Source organism: Chionomys nivalis, chromosome 17 (genome assembly GCF_950005125.1).
Source record: "Chionomys nivalis chromosome 17, mChiNiv1.1, whole genome shotgun sequence".
NCBI lineage: Eukaryota > Metazoa > Chordata > Mammalia > Rodentia > Cricetidae > Chionomys > Chionomys nivalis.
In genome coordinates this window covers 27,771,810-27,796,275 of record NC_080102.1, presented here as the reverse complement: position 1 = coordinate 27,796,275, position 24,466 = coordinate 27,771,810, and the positions used below count along the sequence as shown (strand labels likewise).

General features: G+C 45.2%; 1 protein-coding gene across 3 annotated transcripts in view; it reads right to left on the bottom strand.

The window, feature by feature from the left end:
• Positions 1–10,078: 10,078 nt before the first annotated feature.
• The window catches only part of Khdrbs3 (KH RNA binding domain containing, signal transduction associated 3), a 142,629-nt gene continuing 128,241 nt past the window's right edge, over positions 10,079–24,466 (bottom strand). For 2 of the 3 annotated variants that reach the window (XM_057792628.1, XM_057792629.1), the window contains exons 8-9: positions 20,271–20,329; positions 17,533–18,529 (exon numbers count right to left, since the gene is read on the bottom strand). In XM_057792628.1, the coding sequence (XP_057648611.1) occupies positions 18,438–18,529; positions 20,271–20,329 (151 nt within the window). In that variant the 3' untranslated portion in view covers positions 17,533–18,437. Of the gene's footprint in view, positions 10,335–16,954; positions 17,013–17,532; positions 18,530–20,270; positions 20,330–24,466 lie in introns of those variants that run through there. The other variant, XR_009058490.1, reaches the window with a different exon arrangement.

Genomic DNA, 24,466 nt, shown 5'->3' with positions numbered 1-24,466 from the left:
GCAGCCCAGAGACAAAACTTGTTCTCCTCCTCCTAAGGGGACTAGGGAACTGAGGCCAAGTGGTTTGTGCCAAGATTATCATGGAGTGTGATGGCTATTCTTGGTTGTCAGCTTAACTATGTCTGGAATGAACTACAATCCAGAAGTGAAAGGCACCCTGTAATCTGGATATTGAGACAGAATGACCCACACCTTTAATCCAGATCTTGAGGTGGGAAGACACTTTTGATCTGGGCCACACCTTCTGCTAGAAGCCTATGTAAGGTTTCCTTCATTGCCTGCTTACCCTCACTTTTCCAGTTAATCCATTCCTTCACTGGCATTGGAGTCTCTTCAGGATTCCAATGTCTACAGAAGAACAGCTGAGACACTCAATCTCACAGGACCGACCAACTGCTAGATTCTTTATTTTTCATTAACAGCTAGTCGTTGTTGGATTAGTTGGACTACAGCCTTTAAGACATTCCAATACATTCCATATATACATGGAATATATACATATATATATATACATACATACATACATACACACATATATACATGGAACTTATACAAACACACATATATTTAGAGAGATATTTATTTTATAAGTTCTGTAACTCTAGAGAACACTGGCTAATACACAGGGGCAAAAATTACTTGTTCTAGAAATCTGGTTAGATCCAGGTTGGATCCACAGATGCTAAGAAGCTCAATTAGATGCCTACTCCATTACTATCGGCATGACTACACACCTTCCCTGGGGCAACAACAGCCCTTGCTCTGTTTTCTGCCTTAGGGTGGGGCTGCGGGACCAGGGGTCCAGGAAAGCTGACCACGGAGTCTAGGAGAACCACAGCTTCAAAGGTCTGTACTGTCGTTTTTTGTCCCTCATAGAAATCCTTTAGTTGACCATATGGCCTGAGGCTACGGGCAAGCAGCAAGCTGTGCTCATCCAGCATGGTTGCTACAACCCTGCAGCACTGCTTCTGATGGTTGGAGCTACTGACGCTCCAGCCTACACTCGGCAAAGTTTGGGTCTTGGACATGGTGAGGGGCCTGACCCATGCTGGCCTTACCCTGTTCCACTGCCATGGATGGGCACTGCCATGTCACCACTCACGGTTGGTCTCCACCTCACACAGCTCCCATGGTTCTTTACGTGCACAGCTCTTCCATCTTCCCTATGCTCCTCTAACCGCCAGCTACAGCCAGGGTCTTGTGTCCTGTAGGATTGCACCCCTTCCTTCCTGCCCGACTCCTACCCCTTTGACACCCTGAAAATCCTTCCTTCAGGTTGATGGAGTGTTTCTGTGTGCTCCTCCACACACTCTGAAGGATGTTTCTCTTGGACAATAAGCTTCTTTAATCACTTTGTCTTTTCCACCTGGACTGCTGGAGCGCTCAAGGGTCTGTCTCTGGCATGTGGGCACCGGTCTCACCTTCTGCCTGTTTGTCATCTCTTCAACCTCAGCAACTTTTCCCCTCACTTTCTTCTCTTTCCCTCCTATCCCACTACATAGGAATATGCATTGCAGGAAACCACCCTAAATCCTTTAGTGGAGGTGGGGCGCTAGGGAACACCAAACACAGAATTCAGTCAATTAAAGTGATAAAAGCCAACCAACTTCTATGAATTCAATTACATCACTATTAAGGACCGTACATTTCTCTTGAGAGGCAACGGGACTGCATGCTTTCTCTCCATGCCATGTAAAATGCTGTTGGTATTTTAGGGAGATGAAAAATAAATTGCCCTGACTTCTCCCTACCATTTCTCTCCTGCTGAGGTTCCTCTTAAACAGTCTTAAAAAATAATCTATCTGAAAATCCAGGTCAGAAAATTAGGAGTGACAGATTGCATAGTATATCCGGGCTCTGCAGTGCACAGCCAAGACAGGGTCATCAAGGCACGACAGCCCAGCGCCAGAAAGGGCCTCTCCCCCATGCGCCCAGGGCTGCTGACACCTCTTAGATGTGTGTATCTGTCTCCACTGCCCCAGCACAGACTGCTATCCCGTTCAGTCTGTTCTGTAGGAGTCTCATGAGATGAGCTACAAGCAGTGTCCTGCCCCTTCCTAGAGTCTAAGGAAAGAATCCATCCTGCCATCCCTGCGCCCCCTCTGCCAACCCCTGTCATGCCCTTTGGCTTGGGGCCCCTTCCTCCACCAGCACATCTACTCATGGCTCCTCTCTCCAATAGTCGTCCTTTCGGTATCTTCTTATAAAGACCCTTATCTCAAGATCCACCAGTGTCTGTCTTCCCAGTGGCAGAATTGTAAATGCAGATCGCCACAGCTGGCGTTTTATGTAGGTGCTGGGAATCGAACTCAAGTCCTCATACTTACAAGCAAGTACTCTATGGGCTGAGCTATCTTCCTATCCTCATCGCTCTACCTTTTTGCTTTTACTTTTTACTGCATTTTAAAATAAACTTCTATTGATTCTTTGTGGATTTCACACCATGCATTCTGGTCCTGTTTATCTCCCAGTCTTCTCGCATCTGCCCTCTGTTCTTATAACCTCCCCCTGCAAAACCCAAAACCAAACCAAACAAAAACAAAAAAGGAGAAGAGGAAGCAGAATTGTTATCATCCTGTGGAAGCTGTAGTGTGGTCCGTTGAGACACACATGGTTTTACCCTTTAGCTTGTTCATGTTCACTTGCAGGTGTTGGTTGCCATGATTCGTTGGTCTGGCTCAAGGTCTCTGGTTTCTGCTACACCATGGATAATGGGTTCTCACTGGGGATCCTGGTAGATAGCCTCTTGTTGTTCTGTGTCATGGAGATCCTGCTGTTTTGGATCTGTAGGTTTGTCTCCTTCACATGTTCCAACAGTTCATAGATTTGGTGGATGTTGGGGTGGGCCAATTCATAGCCCTGGGTCTGGGCCTGGGTGGTAGCTGGGTTGGCCCACTTGCTAGCTTTCCCTCATTCTCACCACCTAGCTCTCCAGCCTTGCCTCAGCTAACTCACCTAAAGCAGCCCACAACAAAGAGTAGAGCAAGTTCTGCTCTTGGTCCCTCAGATCGCGGGTCTCCCTCACTCCTATGGCTAGGGTCAGCTCTACTGTTTTGGCCAGGCAAGGTGCAGAGCCCTCTCTCCCAATCACTATAGGAGGTATGGGGGGGGGTCAGCTCTCCTGCTCTCAGATCCTCAGGGCTGGCTCACCTGTGACACTGACTAAAGGGTCAGTTCTAGTGTGCTTCCCAGGTGAGGTGCACACCTATGGTAAGTGATGAGGCCATCTTTCCAGAGAGCCGGGGCCAGCTCCCTCCTGTAATTACTGCAATTCTAACAAAAGCCAGCAAACTGCTTTGGCACAAATGATGCCCTCAAAATGGCCCAGAAAGGATCAGAACCCAGGCCTCACCCTGTAATGGTTACCTCTGCCCTATTGGCATTTCTCTGGCTCCTTACACGGGGCCAGTTCTTCTAGAAGACAAGGAGGCTGAGGCCCTGATGATCTGCCTGTCCCCTGCTCCACCCTTCCTCCTGCCCATCACCCCAGTATGGCCTGTCTGTTTCTGTGAAGCATCTATTTACAAAGCAGGTCACAAGCAGACATCTAAAGACAGAAAGTCATTATGGATCAGACAAGTGTCAGCATGTGTCCTGCACGGGCTGAGTTTCTTCTCATTTTTCTCTTCCTCCTGCTTCTGCACTGTCTCACTGTCATGACTTGAGGGGACTGAGGGGCACTTTACAGATGGCGTCCACCCCTAACTGCCCTGTGAGGACCATGGAAAGCCATTCCTTCAATAATCCTATGATTATCATGGATCACAAAGTACAAGTGTGGATGGCAGTAGTCACCCTCCTCTGCCCTTGGAAGCCACTGCCTTAGAACAGCTACACCTAAAGGACTCCATGTCATGCCCAGGTTCAAATGCAGTTGGGCTGCTCTCTTAAATGGGTGACTTGGGGAGGCATCATAGGATGAGGTGTGAGCAGAAGACAAGGAAGAGCAGACTTAGGAAGGCACCACAGGGAGGGAATGGCAGTTTCTAAAAGGACAAAGTTTCCCAGACTGCCAAAGGGCGGTGGAGGGAAATACTGCTGATACTGTGGACTTTCTACTCCAGGCCTAGCGTGGGTGCTGGACTCATGCAAATGTGCTTTTAGTTTATGTATGCTTTCTGTCATCCTTCCTCATCCTTTAATGGATTGCCCTAAAGAAACTGAGTGCCAGAAATTTCTCCCAAATAGAGAAGGTACTGACTTTCAAGCGTGGTCATCTCTCCAGGCACGTTGACTATTTTGGTAGCCATCATTAGCAGTTCCACCACAGGGTATGAGGGGCGGAAGCTGGAAGGAATTCATTGAAAAGGATGCAGTAGCCATCATTGAAGCTGAAACCACCTGCAGCTTATAAATGCACCCAACTCGCACTGTGGTTGAGAGCCACATCCCCCGAAGACCACAAAATAGGGTCAATTTGGCTCAATCTTAACCTCACCTCCATGTTTTAAAGACTGGGGGACTCAGGCAAAGGTAATGGTGCATTACCCTGACCTTCTTCAGGTTTAGCCAGTGCACACACATGTGAGCAGGTGCACACACACACACACACACAGACACCCCTACACACATAGGATTTGTGTGGGTCTAGGGACGATGTTTCACTTTAGTGGGCCCTAGGAAGTGTATAATTCCTCTGTTCAAAATAGTTTGCAGTTAGAACTCCCTACCCCATTATCCACCTTCTGCATGCCTGTATACAAGAGACATTACTAAACATGGATGCATACCATTGGCACACACTTAGGGGTAGGGGAAGAGCAATAGAAGGCTGAGATTTGTGGGTACGCTGGAGACCTGCTTAGCCACATGGTTAGGTTTCGTCAGTACTGGGTAAAGTGGGGGCCCAGATGGCAATTAGGAAACAGGACAGAACCAAACTGCCGGGGTAGAGCCAAAGCGAAAGATCTGCTGTAAATCCCCACCAAGAATGTGCGGAGCTGTTAGCTCCAATGAAAAACATCACTGTGCTAGCGCATCTAGCTGATCAGTCCAGGCTGGTCACATTAAGGCAGAATTGTCAGATAACCAGAGGAAAATCTTTGGGCACATTTCACAACTCCACGAGACTGTCACTTTGAACATAGAGCTTTAGGGTCTAATGCAGTTAAATGCACTTGGAAAAAAGGCAGTAGATGTTATTTTTAAAACCACGGGGAGTTGCTGAGATCCTCTAGAGCCGAACAGGAGAACGGTTATTTTCAGCCTTCCATGCTTGAGTCGTTGACGAGAGGATGTCAAGGAGAGACCCCCTGTCTCTAAAAACTAACTCAGCCAGAGAAAAGGCGAATTGCCCTTCATATTGAGAAGCTTCTTTGAATCCTTGGTGCTGAGAAAATTCCTCTGGCACTTTCCTCCCTGAAAAGGACAAGTGGCTGTCTTCTATCTGCAAACATTCCAATAGCATTCATTAAAGGCCTGACCCTAGACCCAGTCAGGGATACCAGCCACCTGTGATCATCCATCTTGCCCTGTAGGCTGCTTTCGTTGCCAAGTATATGTCCCTCCAAAGCTCAAGCACTTGAATGTAAAGCCAGTGTGGGAGCAGGGAGAAGGGAGCAATGTAGGGAGTGACTGTGACGTGTCCTTATCCAGAGGCTAGAGCAGTGTCCTTTGTCCTTTCCCATGAAGACACACAGTAGGAGCATGTGGGCTTTCTAGCCTCCACTGTTTAGAGAAAGCCGGCCTGGGGCATTTTGGGTTAAGTACTTGGAAAGGAGGTACACAAAGAACACAGGGACCAGCCAGCCAAGGAAACCACGGTGACTGAGCTGTGATGGGTCTTGGGTACAGAGCTTCTGGTCCAGTCCCAGACTGGTGAGTTATGCTAGTCACTTCCTTTGTGTGCCATGTCTGGTTAGCTGAAATGACCCATGAAAGATGTGTAGGAAGACGCAGTGTGTGGACATACACATACAATGTGGAGGGAGGCAGTGTGTGCTGCACATACGGAATAGGAAGCTGTGAACTTCATGTCTACATCCCAGTGGTGGTAGGAAAGATGCTGTGGGAAGGTGGCATGTCCTCAACTGGTTGAGGTACCACACTCTCTGCCATCAAGTGTATCAGAGGTGCCAAGTAGAAGCTCTGTATTTTATCAGCCATCGTCTAGCTATGCTACTGCATACACACCAGAGGTTCCCAAGATTCAGATCTCCCTACTCCATTCCAGTTGTAATGAGGGCTGGGTCTTCCTCACAAGCTCCAGAGTCAGCAAGTCAGTGGGAGCCCAGGGCCACTCTATGCCTACTTTGTCCCTGCTGGAAACAACCAGGCAGGGGCAGCACCTCCTTCGCTAAAGTGCAGAACCCCAAATGCGAAACTATAGTTGAAACTATTCATCCTACAAAAATCAGGCAACTCTCGAACAAGCCGGAACTGTTAGTAGAGATAATGATGAAGTCAATTACCTTGCGGTAATTAGCCGAGTGGGAATTTAAGAGAGATAGTGGGTGGGGCACCAAGTCACGAAGGGACATGGGAGATAAGGCAAAGACAGCTGTGGAAACCAAGGCCTCTAAGCATGATGGGCTGTGTGAGGTGAAGTGGATTGCTTTGCAGCCAGGGCAGAGGAGCTTGAAGCCAAGGAGGATGAGGACTCCTCCAAGTGTAGCTACGGCTTTTCTCTTCAGTTGGACTCAGCTAGCCTTCCCTTCAGATGCGCAGCTCAAACGTCATCACCTGCTCCTCCTATGACCCATCTGTCCACCTCAGGAAGACAGTACCTCTGGCTTTGGACCAGATTCTTTCTGCCGTCCAGCTCATCTCTTGCACCTGACCACCATCCTAAGCACTCTTCTTTCAAAATCCATCGGAAATCTGGCCACTGTTGTCACCCTGCACTGTGCTGGCTTTCTCTTCCTGTCTACTTCAGCCTATTTTGAAAACAGTCACTACCTGATTTATTGCCTGATAATTACCAAAGTAGAGTAATACACACTGGATCATTTTACTCTTTGGTTTAACTTTTCTGTCCATCTTGTTAGTGACTCCCAATAAACTCAAAGTTAATCCTCCAAGCTGGACTCCAGCAGGCTCCCCAGCTTCATTTTTCCTGACTGTCTTTTTGACTCTTCTTTTTACACTAGCATCCCTGCTGGCTTCTAGCACTAGGAATGCTCCCACCTAAGGAACTTCCCACTCACCAGTGTCTCACTCCCTTGCTTGCTTCTATAGATCTGCAAGGCATTGCTTTATTCTTCAACCAGCCCAGGTGGAGTGGGGCTTATTCCTGTGGCCACAGCTCCACCACCACCTGACCTTCCATTTGGTGGGTGGTGGCCTGTCTTACCAGAATGTGAGCCTCTTCCGGATGGAGTCCCTCTGATTTATTCCCTGCTTTCTCTGTAGTCAGCTGCATGAAGTCATTCTTAATAAATACACGTGTTGGCTGTCGGCTTGCTCTGTTGCTTTTATTATATTTAGGTATGATCCTTGTATCCCTAATCTAAGATCTTTACCATAAAGAGGTGTTGAATTTTGTCAAATGCTTTTTCAGCATCTAATGAAATGATCATATGCTTTTTCTTTCAGTTTATTTATACGATGGATTACACTGATAGATTTTCGTATATTGAACCAGCCCTGCATCTCTGAGATGAAGCCTACTTGATTATAATGGATGATTTTTTGATGTGTTCTTAGATTCGGTTTGTCAGTATTTTATTGAGAATTTTTGCTTCAATGTTCATGAGTGAGGTTGGTCTGTAATTGTCTTTCTTGGGTGAGTCTTTGTGTGGTTTTGGTATCAGGTTAACTGTAGCTTCATAAAAAGAGTTTGGCAATGACTCTTCTGTTTCTATTATGTGGAACACATTAAGGAGTATAGGTATTAGCTCTTCTTAGAAGTTCTGGTAGAATTCTGCACTAAAACCATCTGGTCCTGGGCTTTTTTTTTTTTTTTGTTGGAAGGTTTTTGACAACAGCTTCTATTTCCTTGCGACTTATAGGTCTATTTAAATTGTTCACTTGGTCTTAAATTATTTTGGTATATGGTATTTATCTAGTGGATTCTAGCCATAAACAAAGGACATTGAGCCTATAGTTCGCGATCCTAGAGAAGCTAAGTAATAAGGTGAACCCAAAGAAAAACATATATAGATCCTCCTGGAAATTGGAAGCAGACAAGATCGCCAGGCAAAAGTTGGGAGCATGGGGATGTGGGTGGGAGGAAGGGGAGAGGGAGAGAGAGAGAAGGAGAAGGGGAGGGTTGGGGAGAGCTTGGGGGAGTGGGATGGTTGAGATGGTGGAAGGATGGATATGGGAGCAGAGAAGTAGATATCTTAATTAAGGGAGGCATTATGGGGTTGGCAAGAGGCTTGACTCTAGAGGGGTTCCCAGGTGTCCACAGGGATGTCCCCAGCTAGGACCCTGGGCAGTGGAGGAGATGTCCCTTAGTCAAACTGATGACTATCTTGAATATCACCATAGAACCTTTGTCCGGCGACAGATGGAGATAGAGACAGAGACCTACATGGGAGCACTGGACTGAGCTCCCAAGGTCCAGTTGAAGAGTAGAAGGAGTGAGAATATGAGCAAGGCAGTCAGGACCACGAGGGGTTGGTCCACCCACTGAGACAGTGTGCCTGAACTAATGGGAGCTCACCAAATCCAGCTGGACTGGGACTGAACAAGCATGGGATCAAACTGGACCCTCTGAATGTGGCTCACAATTGAGGCAAACTGAGAAGCCATTGATAATGGCACTGGGATTTGTCTCTACTGTATTACTGGCTTTTTGGGATCCTATTCTATTTGGATGCACACCTTCCTAAGCCTGGATGGAGGGTGGATGACCTTGGACTTCCCATAGGGCAGGGTACTCTGCCCTCTTTTAGGACTGGAGGGGGAGGGGAGGGGAGGAGAGTGAGTAGGGGAGTGGGAGAGAAGTGGGAGAAGGGGAGGAAGTAGAAATTTTGATTAGTATTGTTTATAAAGTAATAAAAATTATAAGAAAAAATAATTTTATAGCTATGCTATTATGATATAACCTCTAAGACAGATTCAGTTGAAAGAATCTGGATATATTATTTTAAAATTATGTGCACATGAATAAAGTATATATTGCATACTAAAAAAAATAAATAAAAACATGTGTTTAATGAAGGTGGTGGAACACCGGGCCAGAATTTAGGTATCAAAAGTGCACTCAGGTGACAGGACAGAGTTGAGCTGGAAGGCTCACAGCACAGGGTTCAGCTGGGTCAGTAAGTAAGAAGGGGTGAGTCTTCCATCTATCACAGGCTGCTCATAGCCTAGGCTTTCTCCTTGTGTAAATGGGCTAAAAGGCATCCTGAGCTGCATGGCCTTCCCGAGCCTGGTCCCAGACTGCAGCTCTCGCCCTCTTCCACAAGCAGCCTCTGGCTGCCGGGCTCTGCTGTGTGTTCTCGAGCACACACCTTGCTTATTACAGCCAGAAGATGGGAAATGCACATTTGATAAATATAAAGGTCAGAACTTTAGTAGATGACAACTATGTTTTTAGGATGCATACTAAAACGATAAGAAAAAAGCTAAGTTATTCTGTGTTTACACAATGTCCAGAACCTAAGAAGCTGTAAAAAGTCTGTGGCTCTAGGAAACGTCTGAGGGAAGGAAGCAACACCCCGACAACGTGTGAGACTGCACTGGAGATTCCAAGATCAGGAAGCATGCTGCCGTCGCTTCCTGCATACATAAACACAGGCTTCCGGGGTGCATGGAATTAAAATCACAACACGCTAGCAACGGACTACAGGGGAGAAAACAGAGTAACACTATACACGGAGACCTTGGCCTATAATTATGTTCCATTTCAAATCACAGGGAGGCACTGAAGTCCACTCTGTCCCACGCACCGCTCCTCTTCCCACAGAAGCCTTCATAACTAACCCGGGACAGGACAGGCCTCTTTTGCCTAACATTCACATTTATTGAGCCATAACCGAGATGGATAAATCACTCTCATATCTGCTGTCTGTGTAGAGTCTTCACTTGCTGTGGGGAGCAACATCCATAAGAGGACTCCCAAGTATGCAAATGTTACAGCGGTGAAGAAATAACCAGATTTGTGGTCTTTGTCTATATTAAAATGTCAGAGATTTGGATGGGGGAGACTTTATTAGCTACAATACAAATCATTCTTCTTATTTAGAGACAACAAATCTTTCTTTCTTTAAAAAGAAAAAAAGACTTTCTAAATTGAAAGATGTTTCATAAAAACATTCCAAAAACACAAATTAGGGACAAAACAATAATAATCAACTGATGACTGTCAAGTTCCCACGTGGACTCATTCACTAAGTAGGCACGACGGTGAGGTGACTGTCCCTAAGCAACCCGTAACAGAGCAGTTCCTGAAAAAGAGGAAAATGAAATACATTTGTAAACATCAACAAGGCAGCGATGATGAGATCTGTGCCAAATGGTGAATTTTGGGCATCAGACGCATGCAGGCAGATATTCAGGACACACAGGACACGTATAAGAAGCAGTGTGGCAGAGAATGGCTTTAGTGAGGGCAGAAAACATTTGTGGCTGTCAAGATCATAGAAGGACACGCAGCATGGTGCCGACCAAGCTTGGTGCACCGTGGCATCCAGGGCTGAATCCAGAATGGTGAAGCCTGTGTCACACAGCTGTTGGACCAAACAGTGATATTCCCATGGTTCCTCCCTGGCACCATCCTTGCATCCTTGTTAAATACAAGACTGAACTACTGGGTGTTCAAATACCCTTTTAATTAATTAACACCAGACTACTTATTTCCATGTATTCTCCACAGAAAAACTGTCAGCTCAAAAGCCAGGTGACACTTAGGAGAAGCAGCCCAAGTGCAGCAGCACCAGTGTAGGACCGTGTCCATCCACACAGCCTATGCTAGGGGACAACGCATACAGCAGCACCAGTGTAGGACCGTGTCCATCCACACAGCCTATGCTAGGGGACAACGCATACAGCAGCACCAGTGTAGGACCGTGTCCATCCACACAGCCTATGCTAGGGGACAACGCATACAGCAGCACCAGTTTAGGACTGTGTTCAACCACACAGCCTATGCTAGGGGACAACGCAGCCTCACAGCTTGCTGAGCCTTAGCACCTTTCCCGTCTTTCTAAAGCATTTTGTTCCATGTGTCTCCTGGCAACCCCATATTCCAGCAATAGCTAGTAAGTTCCCAAACACACAAGAAAGTCCATGCAGCCAACACCTACACTGCTTCACAGCTTTGCCAGCCTGTCAGCTCTAGTGCTCCTCTCATCTCCACCTACTTGTGTGACGGTGTCTTTCACAACCCATTTCAGCTTCAACTGCTATCCCCTTCACAGACCTCGCTACACTGCTTCCACCTGCTATCACCTCTGCTGCCATTGAGTCTTTTATGCCTACATAGTACCAAACATACAGCAAGCATGTTGGGGATGCCTGCATACCATGCCACTACTGCACGGAAGAATCAGATGCAAACTGTTTTTCTAAGCATTAATATATAGAGTTCAAACACTTTTAATATGGCAGGTGTCACGACCTTTAAACCGAGATAGTTCCTTGGATAACTTTTAAAGGCTTCATGTTTATAAAATGTAAAGTTCTTAAGCCTGACTAGAAGCTTACTGCGGGGTAAAGAACAACCCACACAAGGAAGCTCAAAATTGGTCCTGGATTGAGTGTTGTCAACTGGTAATCTCTTGACAAAAATTGGCTCTTTTGGCTACAGATGAGAGAGGGAGGTCCTTGGGAGGCTGGCAGGATTCAAAGAAGACAAGAAGATGGAAAAAGACACTATGAAGGCTGTTTTCTCCAAGAGGTCCAGGGCTCCAGGAGAGAGGCCCTTTACTAGCACAGTGTGAAGCCTGCGGTTTAACTGGCTGGCCCTTGCAAAGGTAACTGCTAAAGTAAGCAGACTCCTGGAAGAACTGAATACATATCTGAAGACGGGAAAGGATTTCACCCCTCCTGTAAGGCACGCAGATGGGCACCCAAGGCTGTCTACGCTGAACTCAGTACCTCTGCCTCTCCTTGCTCATTCACGTGCCCAAGGTCCACCATGCGCCAGGTGCTGTGCACACAGCAGCAGCAGCTGCTCACCATTCAGCCTGCCCCTTTAAGTCAGTGTGAGCTAGAAATGAGGAGCTGTGATGGGCAGCAGATAGGTGAATCCAGCCAAGACTGGTAGTCAAGTCTCTCTTACACACACACTTACACACACAACACACACACACACACAGGGACACATTACAACCTGTTTATAAAGTTGTAAGAGAAGACCAAAGAAATCCTGATCCATTTCTTTCTAAACTATGTGACATGAAGTCACTTCATTCCCTTTCCTTTGACTGCTTAATCATTCACAACCTACATAAGATCTGCACCAAAGGAATGTTTTGATGGTAGAGAGAAGGGCAGATACTTAGTCACAGAACATTTGTGTCAGAAGTCACTATGTTCTAAGGGTCTTTGAGTGGAGGCTGGGTACAGAGATATGATTGGCCAGGAAGGAAGGATGCCTGCGTGTGGTATGCTTCAAGTCACACAGAAAGGGACGGAGAAGTGCAAGGTGATGAGCTGGGCCACTGGGGCAAGGGGGCATGATACTGGGCAGAGAATGGGGCAGACAGGAGTGTCACGGTGGTGAGGGTCTGCAGCACAGCAAGGCTTTGGTGCTGTGGGCAGGAGGGCGGAGGAAGAGACAGCAGCAAGCCCACATAGGGCTCCACTCATGGCCGAGGAGTCACTGAAAGAGTTAAAGGTAATTCTGCCTGGGTGCTGACCCCGGAAGGGTGGGGCTGACATGGGATGGGCTTCAGGAACTAGGAGTCCTCTGGGGATCAGTGTCATCTGCCAGTGACTGTAACTTCCCATTAGATAAAGAGGGTGCAATGAGGATGGAAACCTGCTTTACAGCTTGACAGGGGCAGAGGCAGGATATATGAGCCAGTTTAAAGCTAATGACGAGCTCTCTCCTTCCTGTCCCTACAGAACATTGTATGGGAAACATAAGCCTCATTTTATGCTCAACAGATATCTGAAAACAGTAGCATAGAGAGTAGGATTTCTGACTACAGTTTTATGTCATCGGTTTTAGACAGGACCTTTCTCTGTACACCATAATGTGTACCTCTGTGTAATTTTGAGCTAAACTGAGAACTAGACTCTCTGTACTGCAATTATTTCCATGACATTCCCCCGACCCCCAACCAAGGGGACCTCAGCTAGCACGGTTCTCTATATGCTAAGTGATTAAACCCATCCCCTGTCTTAGGCTGTGTGCTGAGTCAGAGACGAGCTGGAGATGTCAGGGCACCTGGTTTCTCTACACTTGTTGGGGCTCTAGGAGCTCTGCACTGAGTTCTAGATGGAGTTTAGTGCCTGAGGTGTGGTCTCAGTAGGCACAGAAGGTGAGGTGAAAGGAGACCCTGCATAGGCATCACATCCCTCAAGATCACCCTGCCAAGACCATCTCTCACTCCCTCTTGCCACCTTACACAGCTGACGTTTCCTTCCAGGGTCACATCTTCTTATGTAAATGTATACAGCACCAGGTGAGAGCAAGGACCTTTAACCTTGCTTTGGGCATGTTTCTATCTGCACAGCCACACGAAGGCAGTTATCTCAGCCATGCTCATTTCACAGGCGGGGACCCTACAGCTGAGTGGAGCTGAGCCATTTCACCCAAGGGTACCACACTGGGTGACGAGTGCTCCCACACCAGTCCTGTGACGACATATTCTTTCATCTGACCCTAAGCCCCTGTTAGTAAGTTCTCTCTAACCACCCTGCCTGGCTTTTGCATCCCTCTTCCAGCATGTAAAAAACACCTTACATGTACCTGCAGCCAGGCTGGTTGGTACTCTGCTGGCTGTTTTCCACAGCAGGGTGTGGTTCCCACAAGGGCAGGAACTGCCTTCATCTCTGTATCTTTTCTGCCTGTAGTCAAACAGATGCTCTGAAGTTATTTACCCTATGTGAATACTAAATATGATTTGACTTGGAATACCTAGAGTACATGATATTTAGAACCTAAAGAAAAATCAATCTATCTTCTTATGCATGAACGTGGGGCAGAGATAAGATAATCATGATGTCTGGATGATGCCCAGCGGGACTTAAGGTAGCATACAGCTCCTCTTTGAAAGACGCCTTCACCATGATGACACCAGTGTAACATGGAGACTGGAAAAAGGAGTGTTTTGAAACTCAAAGGGTCTAGATCAAATTCAAATCTTGCTTCACCAGCTACAAGGACCTGCAGCTGACATAATGACCTCATTGCCTGAAGCTTCAGTTGTTTCCTTTATAAAACACAGATGACAATGCTTATGGTAATTAGAACTCAATGAAACCGTTTAAATGAAGGCACATGGTTGGCAACTGTCACAGCTTAACCAGTATGTGATGACATCCAGACTGAAATGAAGTAACAGTCACAAAGCCAGCTCTTCAGAGGGCAGAGGATGACAGTCTAATTCACAGCAGAGGGGGCATGGGCTGAGTTCAGAGGATGATGGCCTACCCAAAAGCAGAGAAGACGACGAGTTCAGAGTGCAGAGGACGATGGTTTAGTTAGCAGCAGAGGGGACATGGCTGATTCCTGAAGGTTGGGGTTGGTTCCCATGTATAAAAGAGCAGGGAATACTGATTCACCAACACAGGTGGATTTCAAATTAATGTAGAGTCCCGGATCTTTTAAACTACTATATTCCCACTACCTAATTTCTATCTAGCACAGAACTCCATGTCATCATGTAAGAAAACAGATGGACTCCAGGAAGAGACAGGCCAGGAGCAGAAGACACAAGAGCAACATAATGTAGGGCACTACAGGAGGAAGTCAGGATTGGGGAAACGGTGGCCAGGCAATGAAATGCCCTGCATTTGCAATGTTTAACCCTATCAGCCAGACTGCACTGAGAACTGCCTAGGAAGAGAGTAAAGCCTGCTGCCCCTATGTAAGTCTTCAAATAGTTCAGGATGGTTCTGATGAATCGAGTTTATCCACCGAGAGACTCAAGCTGAGAGCAGACTACTGAGGAAGTGACGGAATGGAGAAGGTGAGCCTGTTCAGAGGAGGTGGGTCCCTGGGTGTGTGTTCACCCAGAGACTGTGTCTGCTCCTTCCTGTTCCTGCAATGATGGATGACAGCTTCTGTGGCCAGGAACTCCCCTTAAGCCACAGGTCACAATGCAGCAGTCACAGCAGTCACATAAGAGCACTCCTATTCCAGGGTGCTCCTAGTCTTGGAGTCATCCCCTTTCACAGTATGATGAGGCCACGGACTCTGTGAGCATGAAATACAAATACCATTCTATGATTCCTGGCTATTAGAATAGAAGATCACCCTCTGTCCATGCACAGTCCTGATTTAAGAAGCCTATGTGAGGACTGAGTTACTCTTGACTCAGGATGGGGTCTGAGCCACTGAGTGTAAGTACTCTTCAGAGGCTGGCAGAAGGGCCTGGTATTCCTGAAGCCTGCACAATGGACCACAACCTGGCCAACATCTTGATTGGAGCCCAGTGTCACAGTTTTGACACACAGAATTCTATGATAACAAACTATTTACTGTGTAGACCATGAAAAAGAAAAGTTCATATTTATCATTTGATGGAGCAATCACTAAACAAGAACAAAAATACTATTTTAGAAGAAAGCAACTTAAAAGCTCTGATACTCTCCCCCCTTTTGTAGGAAAACAAGCAAAAATCAAGCAAACAACAAACTCAATGAACGTCACAATTTTCCTCTATTAGAAGAGATTTGATTTCTTTCTCTGGGCAACTTAAGTGTTTCGGTTAATTATGACTATGAAGAAGAGAAAAGTTTGTATGTTCCACCTTTATATTACATACATGAATTCAATCCTGACCACTGAGCTTCAGGTGACTATTTCACTGTCGGGATAAACAATGCCTACAGTATCACTTACTGAACTTTACAGAACTATAAATACGACAGTGTGCCTTCATCTCCTTGGCACTGTTGGGAAGAGACACTTGCCCAGATATGCACAGTTGAGTGGCAGCGCTCAAATATAAACACTTGAGAAGATCCAACCAGGACGGTGGAACACACATGCAATGAGTTCTAGAGGCAGCCAGGGTCAGAGTGACAGCGAATCTCAAAACAAAACAAACAAGCCAACTACCAAAACAGACAGTAACATCCCCAAATATCACACCCCAAAAGAGAAGTCTCAGAAAGATCATGTGGGCCAGGACCTATGTGGTGGTGGCTATCTACAAGACGAGATCTAATTAATGATACCTTCCTACTTTTACAGATATTTGCTTCACAGATCTCCAGGTTTAAGAGAGGAAGAAGGGGAAGGAAGGGAAGGAGGGAGGGAAGGAGAGGGAGGGAGGGAAGGAGGGAGGAGAAAAAGAAAGAAATTAATTCTACAAAACACCTGCTTTAATATTTATTTTATAAAAGTCCTAATTTTCAAAAGTCAGAAGCACATACCACTGTTCTACAAGACCAGGTTATTATTTTGAAAAACTGCTTGTACTTTTCTGTAAGTTCTTGCATTCACATATATGTATAAAAATCAAGGGCTCACATTAATCATTCAGTCTGGCAAACTGCTCTCTCTCTTTTTTTTTTCTTTTAAACACTGCTTGGCCCATTAGTTTTAACCTCTTTTTGGCTAGCTCTTACATATTGATCTAACCCATTTCAATATTCTGTGTTGCTCTCTTTAACGTAAAAATTTAGAAACCCTTGTGGATAATTATTATTACTGATGAGACCGCTCTATTTGCATTGGAAATGATGAACCTAGGTGCTGACACCCAGCCGAGCCTCCGGTGTCCAGCTCCAGACCCACTCACCCCACTCACGCTTCAAGGCTTCCTGCAGGACCTTGGCTGTGGTCACCTGGGAAGCAGTGGGAGGGGCACCTTGCTCCACCCCACTGCATTAGCAAGAACAGGCTGACATCTCAGCAACTCAGAATCACGAGACAAGTGGTGCCTACCTTTGTCTGCTCTAAGTCACAGGGAGCTCCTCTGACAGTCCAGGGTGGTCAACATTTCCTAACAAAAGAAGAAATCTATTTACTCAAAAGAAATGGATGGAAACCCCCCAAAATAAAGACAAATATTGTACATAATCTACAATTAAAACTTAAGCCAAATGATTAACGAATAACTTCATTAAACCCTTGTCAGTTTTAAAAACGCCCTCAATGACTAACCAAAAGATGTATTACACACAACTAGTTATGAGGTTTTACAGTTGTTTAATAGGGAAGAATTGGCCCCAATTAAACTGGCTAAACTAAGGCTTTTTAGATTACTAAAACAAATTAAACTTTTTAAAATGAGAATTTAGGTGATCTTAAAACCTTTCTAAAATGGATAATGAAACTGGCTAAGTTGTAATCTCCCTGGTTTTATTAGTTATATTAAGATAAATTAAGTGAGATTAAAATCTTATTTGATTTATTTACCTTTGAAAATGAAGACCGTTTAAGGGTTACACATCCTCAGCCTTGGCGAGCGCGACCTCAATTAGTCAAGTCAGACTGTCTTTAAAAGCTTTGTGCTTATGCTTCCAGCATGGAGCGAGGTGTTCATTAAGGTACCAAAAGTCTCATAAAAAATCCAAAGTTGCACTAGTGAAAAAACGCTCGACAAGATGAAAACTGATCACATCCTTTTCAGAAAATCCAGTAGTTATTTTAAAACCAGTTTTAAAACCAGATTGGGTCTGCGTGGGTTTAACGTGCCACTCGAGCAGCTTGATACCGTGTGGACTCTTTAGACCGCATCTGAACCTATGGTGAGTATATCATGGCACATTTAATTTTATACCACTTTTAAAATAAGCTGTACAGTATTTAGTGTGACAAGCATTGCTAGAGGAACCCTTTCCCTGTTTACAGCTATTTATGAAGGCCTTTTTAAATAGAAAGACATGAAATCGTTAGCTCACACACACGAAATTTCTTTCAAAAGTTTATTTAGTATCAAGCAAGAGGAGACTTTGCTTAACACTACAGAACATTTCAAGACTCGAGTTACAAAAGAATACCACATTGTTTGCACTTGTAATTGGCTCCCTTTTTACGCAAGTTGGCAAGAAAAAAAACTAGCATATGGCTGAAAGATAAAATAACTAAATTCTATGGAAACCTTTAAAATGAAAGGTGAGGCTTATGTTAAAAGAATGGATTAACATATTTAGTAAACCTATCTTTTTGTTTAACACTAGTTAATCAAAGTTATTTTTTTCCTTTTCATGACCTAGTTTTCATATACAGACTGCAAATAACAAAATTTTACATGTCCTTCTTCTCCCTGCCAAGTGGATGCTTCAACAAAGTGGTTTTAAATTCCATCCATTCAGATTTTAAGCATTTTGATTTATTTAAAAAGGGATTGTTCATAGAAAAAAATTACTTTGAACAGTATACAGGACGGTGGAGATTGGCTATTTCACAACATCAGACAGTACAATCAGTATCTGCCATATGGCTGGTCTCTGTAGACGCCCTTCGCCGTCCTCGCTGAAGGCGCCTTATGTCTTGAGTTAGTCCATTCTTCTTGCCCTAAAATCAGGAAGATGAATCATAATTAGGCCATTGTCATAGGGTCCCAGTAGCTCCATCCGTCAGAACCAGTGGTAAATGTCATACTGGAGATACGTGTCTCTGATGTACTAATAAAAGAAGCACAAGGGGATTTACTTTAAAATATTATAAACACAGTAGAAAATGATCGTGTCATGGGTGACCTGATCACCTTGAGAAGAGAGTGACCTTTGTGCTGCAAGAATTTCCTCACAGAGCAAATCAACAGCTTTAGACAAAACTCTAAGAGAATGGAAAAGGACTATTCTAATTTCTTCCAACAGCAAAGAAAATGAAAAAGAACACAGATATTTTGGGATAAGAAAAAGGAAGAACTGAGATCAAAGTGGGAAAGGCAGATGGAGAAAAGAAAAATCTCTGTCTTGACAGGTTCTGCCCAGAGAGACTGAAGGAGGCACACTGGTGGGGACATCGCAGTGACACCATGTCATGAAGAGCACACATGGACAGCGGTTGCTAACCTCAGACATCCAATCACCTTTACCCCTGAAAGTCAACGGTGTCCAGTGTCAGGACTTTTATTTATCCCCAGGTCTCAGAAAGCAAATAAATAGTTAAGTCCCTGCTGTAACACAAAGCAATCAAAAAGCCATGTGTCCTCAGAGACCAATTTAAAAAGCTGGGAGAGAAAAATGCTTAAAATGACCTCTTCTGATACAAACACGCAATCAATGCCATTCCCTTTGGCTAACTTGCACGGATTTCAGTAGGCAGCACTTGCCAAGTCAATGCATGTCTCTTAAATGTTTATTATGAATAACCACCCCCCCCCCAAAAGAAAGAAAGAAAAAAAAAAAAGACTAAACCAAAGAGAACAACAACAACAACAAAAAACAAACCCAGCCCCTGGACGGTGATACATCAAAATGCACTTCAAGGTACACCAGAAAAAGGGTTTTCAGCTAAGTTCAGGAAATGTTGCAGAGCTGACTTCCCAGGATCCCCACTCACTGGAACAGGACACTAGGCATTCTTGGAGATTTGCTACCAATAGAGGCTTCTTGTTTCCTGATCTCTCTGCCCTGTAGCAAAGGCACTTCTTACTATCATTTTGTCGCTACCGTTACTTCTGGTAATTAAACCTGTAATCCTTCAGCTTACTGAGCTCATGGATTTCCCAGCACCTTAATGGTCTCTGCAGAACTAAGAGGAGTTACCTCTAATGAGCCAAACAACCCTTGTGTCTCCTTCATGGCTCGGCTTTTGCAACCTTTATGAAAGGACTCTTAGGATGATTTTTCTCAGGTCTGGAGGTGGGGAGAAGAATTGAAATGTAAAGATGGGAGAAGGACAAGCATGAGAGGTGCAGTGAAAATGGCTTCCTTTATTTCCTTTACTGTCAAGGAACAGAGATAGTTCAAGAAGAGCCATGCCTGCAGGTGTCTGCAGTTTGGCAACCTACTCTGTTAAAGCAGTGAGAAGTTCAGCACTGGCCATCAACCCAAACCAAACACCTAGGCCTGGGATCTGAACTCGCACACTGTAACACACTCTTCAGTAGCCTTTAAGGTACTTCATTTAACTATTAAAGGAGCCTCTGACAGCAGCAGGGTACACACAGATGAATCAAGAGGGGGTTCACACACAAAATAAATTCGTCATGAAAACAAGTATGGATCTCCCTTCCAATAAGGACTTTTAAGGTTTGTCCATGCCCACTTGTCCTCTCTCTCTGTGATTATTATGGCCACTCACTCACCATAGGAATCATAAGCCTCCTCACCGAGTCCGTGCCCGTAATCATAGTAATCAGCTCCGCTGCACGAACAAAAGAAAACACTGTTAGCACAAGATGTTTCTGCTGTGGGGCTAAATCACACCCAATGCAGTACTCAAAACTAGATAAACTAAAAATAGAAACGGCTAAAGTGGAATTAATTCCTCCTGAGATGACAGAATGCTGAGAAAAGACAGACTTTTTGACTATCAAAGGCTCTTAACTCAGGAGTCTGTGATTCAAATCACATCTGGGGAAAGGCTGGGGTCCTCACCAGGTGGGCTCACACCAGGTGCTGTGGGAGATGGGCAGGAAGCAGGGAACACTATTTCTTTCCAAAAAACAGACGTGGTTTCTTTGATTCTTTCGTATGTGTCACAAAACTCAGCACCATGACAGTTGTGGGCACTTTACTCATCCACTAAACAGCAGGCCCGCGAGAGTCTGCTCTTCATCAGCATCACCATGCTCCATCAGAGTGGCAAACCTCACACCTGGGTGCCTGGAGTTACAGGGTCTTTTCAATGGATAGGCAAGTCTAGGTTCTAATCTGCCATTCCCAAAACAGCAAGGAGAGCCTGCTGTTGCTACCACTTAGCAAATACTATAAAAATAGGCTTCATCTTCATACCACATTTGAATTGTGTGTGGTTCTGTTTTGTTTTTACAGATAGAAGTTTGGTTACTAAGCCACAAGTGTTCTGTATATCTGAGGAAGAGGGTCCATTTACCCCCTTAAGCTTCCTTCCCCACGAATTTAATAAGAAACAAGCATCCTTATTATATCAAGGTCCAACAACCAAACACGAAGCTTCCAAGCACAATGGAAGCCAGCGTACATTTCACACCTCGAGAAACATGGTGTCTTTTGCCATGTGCTTTGGGGCCAAGGTAGAAGAGTTGTCACACCATGTTACAGGGGAGGACGGCTAGGGAACCAGCCTAATATCTCACTGGCAGCAGCACAGCTCAGACCCCAACTACAGGCTATACCCCACCCCACTCCTTAACCCTCACCCCATGTTTCCTTTCTTGTATAAAATAGACCTAAGACCAAACAATCCAAAGGCACACTGAAGTCAGCTTGCTCCCCTCGGCCCTCAGCAATAAAATACTGTTCCACTGGGACAAGGCACCATGTGACTGCCCCTTCTGCTGGAGGTGCTTTCAGTCTCTCCTTCAAGCTGCTTTCTACTCAAACTTCAGCCTACATGTTACCTTCACAGAAATTCTCTCATTCAGAGTCCGGCTGTCTCCAGCCTAGTCTATCGTCATCATTGTTCATCCTGGCCTGTATCAGAGGCTTCCACAGCAGGCATGGAAGGACCAGGGTGTGGACAATGGTGTACACAAACACACACACACACACACTCCCTGGGCCCCAGACAGAGAGTGCAATGCTGTATAATGTTCTGAAGGACCAGGAAGATGGAGGTGAAGGATGGCTGAGGAGAAGGAACAGAGTAAGCAAAGCATAAAAGAAGGGAAGAGGATGAGAAATCCAAGTGTTTTCAAGAGTCTTTAAATAGAATGACCAAGTTCTAATAGCATCATGGGCCAGAATGACCCTCAGGATAGTCTTCTCTAAGTGCACAATACAGGATATAGACCCTGTAAACCTGGGCTAACCACATTCTTAAAATCAGCTAAACACAGCTGAACACGCTTGCTCCAAAGTGAATCCTCTATAATCGAGGCTCTAGAACATGCTGTGCTGGAGGGCACAGGTAGATACAGAATTTTAAAAATGCCTGTCAGAATGGAGGCAGGCATTCCCACAAAACTGAGAAGAAAGGGAGTCAAGAGTGGACCTATGAAAACCTGGCCAGATGCCTTAAGTACCTAAACTGGCAGTTTCTCTTGGGTACAATCCCATCTGATCTAAAAATCTGTTTTTACTGTTTTATGAAAATGAGGCTCAGAGAAGCTGAGGGGCACTGCTCCTCCACCTAAGGCTCGGCTACCATGCACAGGTAGCTGATCACACTTCCCTGAAACTCATATGACTCCTCCTCACACTCGGCACAGAAGTCATGGTTTGCAGGGACTGTGGTGGTTTGAAAGAAAATGGTCCCCAAAGAAAGTGTCACTATTAAGAGGTGTGGCCTTGCTGAAGTAGGTGTGGCTTTGTTGGAGGAAGTGTGTCACTCTGGGGGTGAGCTATGAAGTCTCCTATGCTCAAGCTATGACCAGTGTCACAGTTCATTTCCTGTTGCCTATGGATCAAAATGTAGAACTCTCAGCTCCTTCTCCAGCACTATGTCTGCCTGCATGCCGCAATGTTTACCTCTGAACTGGAAGCCAGTCCAATTAAAAGGTTTCCTTTATAAGAGCTGCCATGGTCAGGATGTCTCTTCACAGCAACACAAATCCTAACACAAGGACCATGCTATGTGGACACAGTAACGGCCCACAGCATTATTTTTCTCTGGTTTCTGGTCCCTCTTTCTCTCCTGCAGGTCTGACTCTCCTCTAGGCACAACGAATCCTTACAGTGAGAAGAACTAGCTGGAAAAAAGTGATAGACTTCCTCAATCAGAAGGCAATAAACCCAACATCAAGAAACAAAACCAACAAGGCTTCTCTCTACAACACACTGTACTATAGAATAAGGAAGAGCTTTAAAGTACAATGCCTCTCCTCTTAATGACAGAAACTCAGACTCGGGCAAAGGTTTAGAGGCAATGCTGAACACCAGTCAAGATACCTGTGTCTGCTCCTGTCTGCAGGGTCTCTGGTGAAGTCACTCCACGTGTAGGGCCCAAGTGACAGTTCATTTGGGCTAGCTTGATGCTGCCCTCACCCCACAGTGTTCTCCAAGGCTCAGCCACAGAATCTGACTCCAAATAAGTCAAAGTACCTTCTAGTTTTGTTGCAAATAAACTGACTAATGAAGCTTTCAAGAAACTAAATTAAAGGAACCTTGATTTTCTTTTCCAAAGTCAGAAGTAACATTACAAAGATTTCTCAGACAATTAGAACTTGAGAATTTTACCAGTTTTACAGACCAGTCCAGGTTATCTCAGAGCTAAGATGACAGGCCTCGAGACTAATAAACAAACACAAGAGTGTAACAACTGCCTCAATGACGAAATGACATCATTGGTAATGAACAGCCACTCGGGCTGGAAATTTATCTGTGAAGAGCACTCACACAATTCAGCATGTAGTGGGGTCCCAAATATTTTCCAATGAACAGGAAGATAAAAGGCAGCATAATTTGGCCTAGCCTTGGTTAGGTGATAAGACAATCTTAGTTTTGACAAGTGAAAACTTTCAATTGACATTTGCTATCATTTCCCCCAGTTTCTGATTATTTATTGCAAGACTGTCATCAAGCTGTGGAGCTGGAGCAGCTGCGCCCCATCCTCCTGCCTGTCAGCTGCATCTAGACTGCTTTCGCCACACTTCATTTCGTATTCCTCAAATGTCTATTAGCCAAAGATGTGGCCTGTTTCCCAAGATAAACCAAAAGCCAAGACATGGCAGAGGAGAAACAAACACTAAGTAAACTCCATTTATGAGCACAACTTAAAATATTAATATAAACAAACAACCCCCCCCAAACATGAAGCTGAACAGTACACACTCCATTAGAAAAGACTGGGTTACCACCTCCCCTGCTAAGAGCTTAGGAGCAGGCTTTTCCTGGTCACCTCCCTAGACCTCTACACTCCTGCCCCCAAGGACGTGATCACAGAAAGTACCAAAGCTCAGCATAATTCCTGCCTGGAGAAGTGTCAGTAAGTGGATGGTCCAGCTCACAAAAGCTCGGTTCTATTATGCTCCCTTCCTTTCTTCAGTTTACTAGGAATGAGCTCACTCATTCTTAAAACCTGTCAAAACACTGGCTCTCAACCTTCCTTACGCTGTGACCTTTTAATATAATTCTTCATGTTGTGGTGACTCCCATTCATAAGATTATTCCATTGCTGGAATTACTTTTTAACTGTAATTTTGCTACTGCTAAGCATTGTGATGTAAATATCTGATCTATGACCCAGGGGGTCACAACTCACAGTTGAGAACCATCACTCTAAGTATTCCTCTCCCTAAGCAGGGAGCACAAGCAGGCAGTCTCTTCACTAGCCCTCTGTCCCCCAACACATCTGCACAGCCACGGCACTGCACTTGTCCCCCAAGCAGTTTCCTAATCCCGAGGCCTGCAGGGTGTGTAC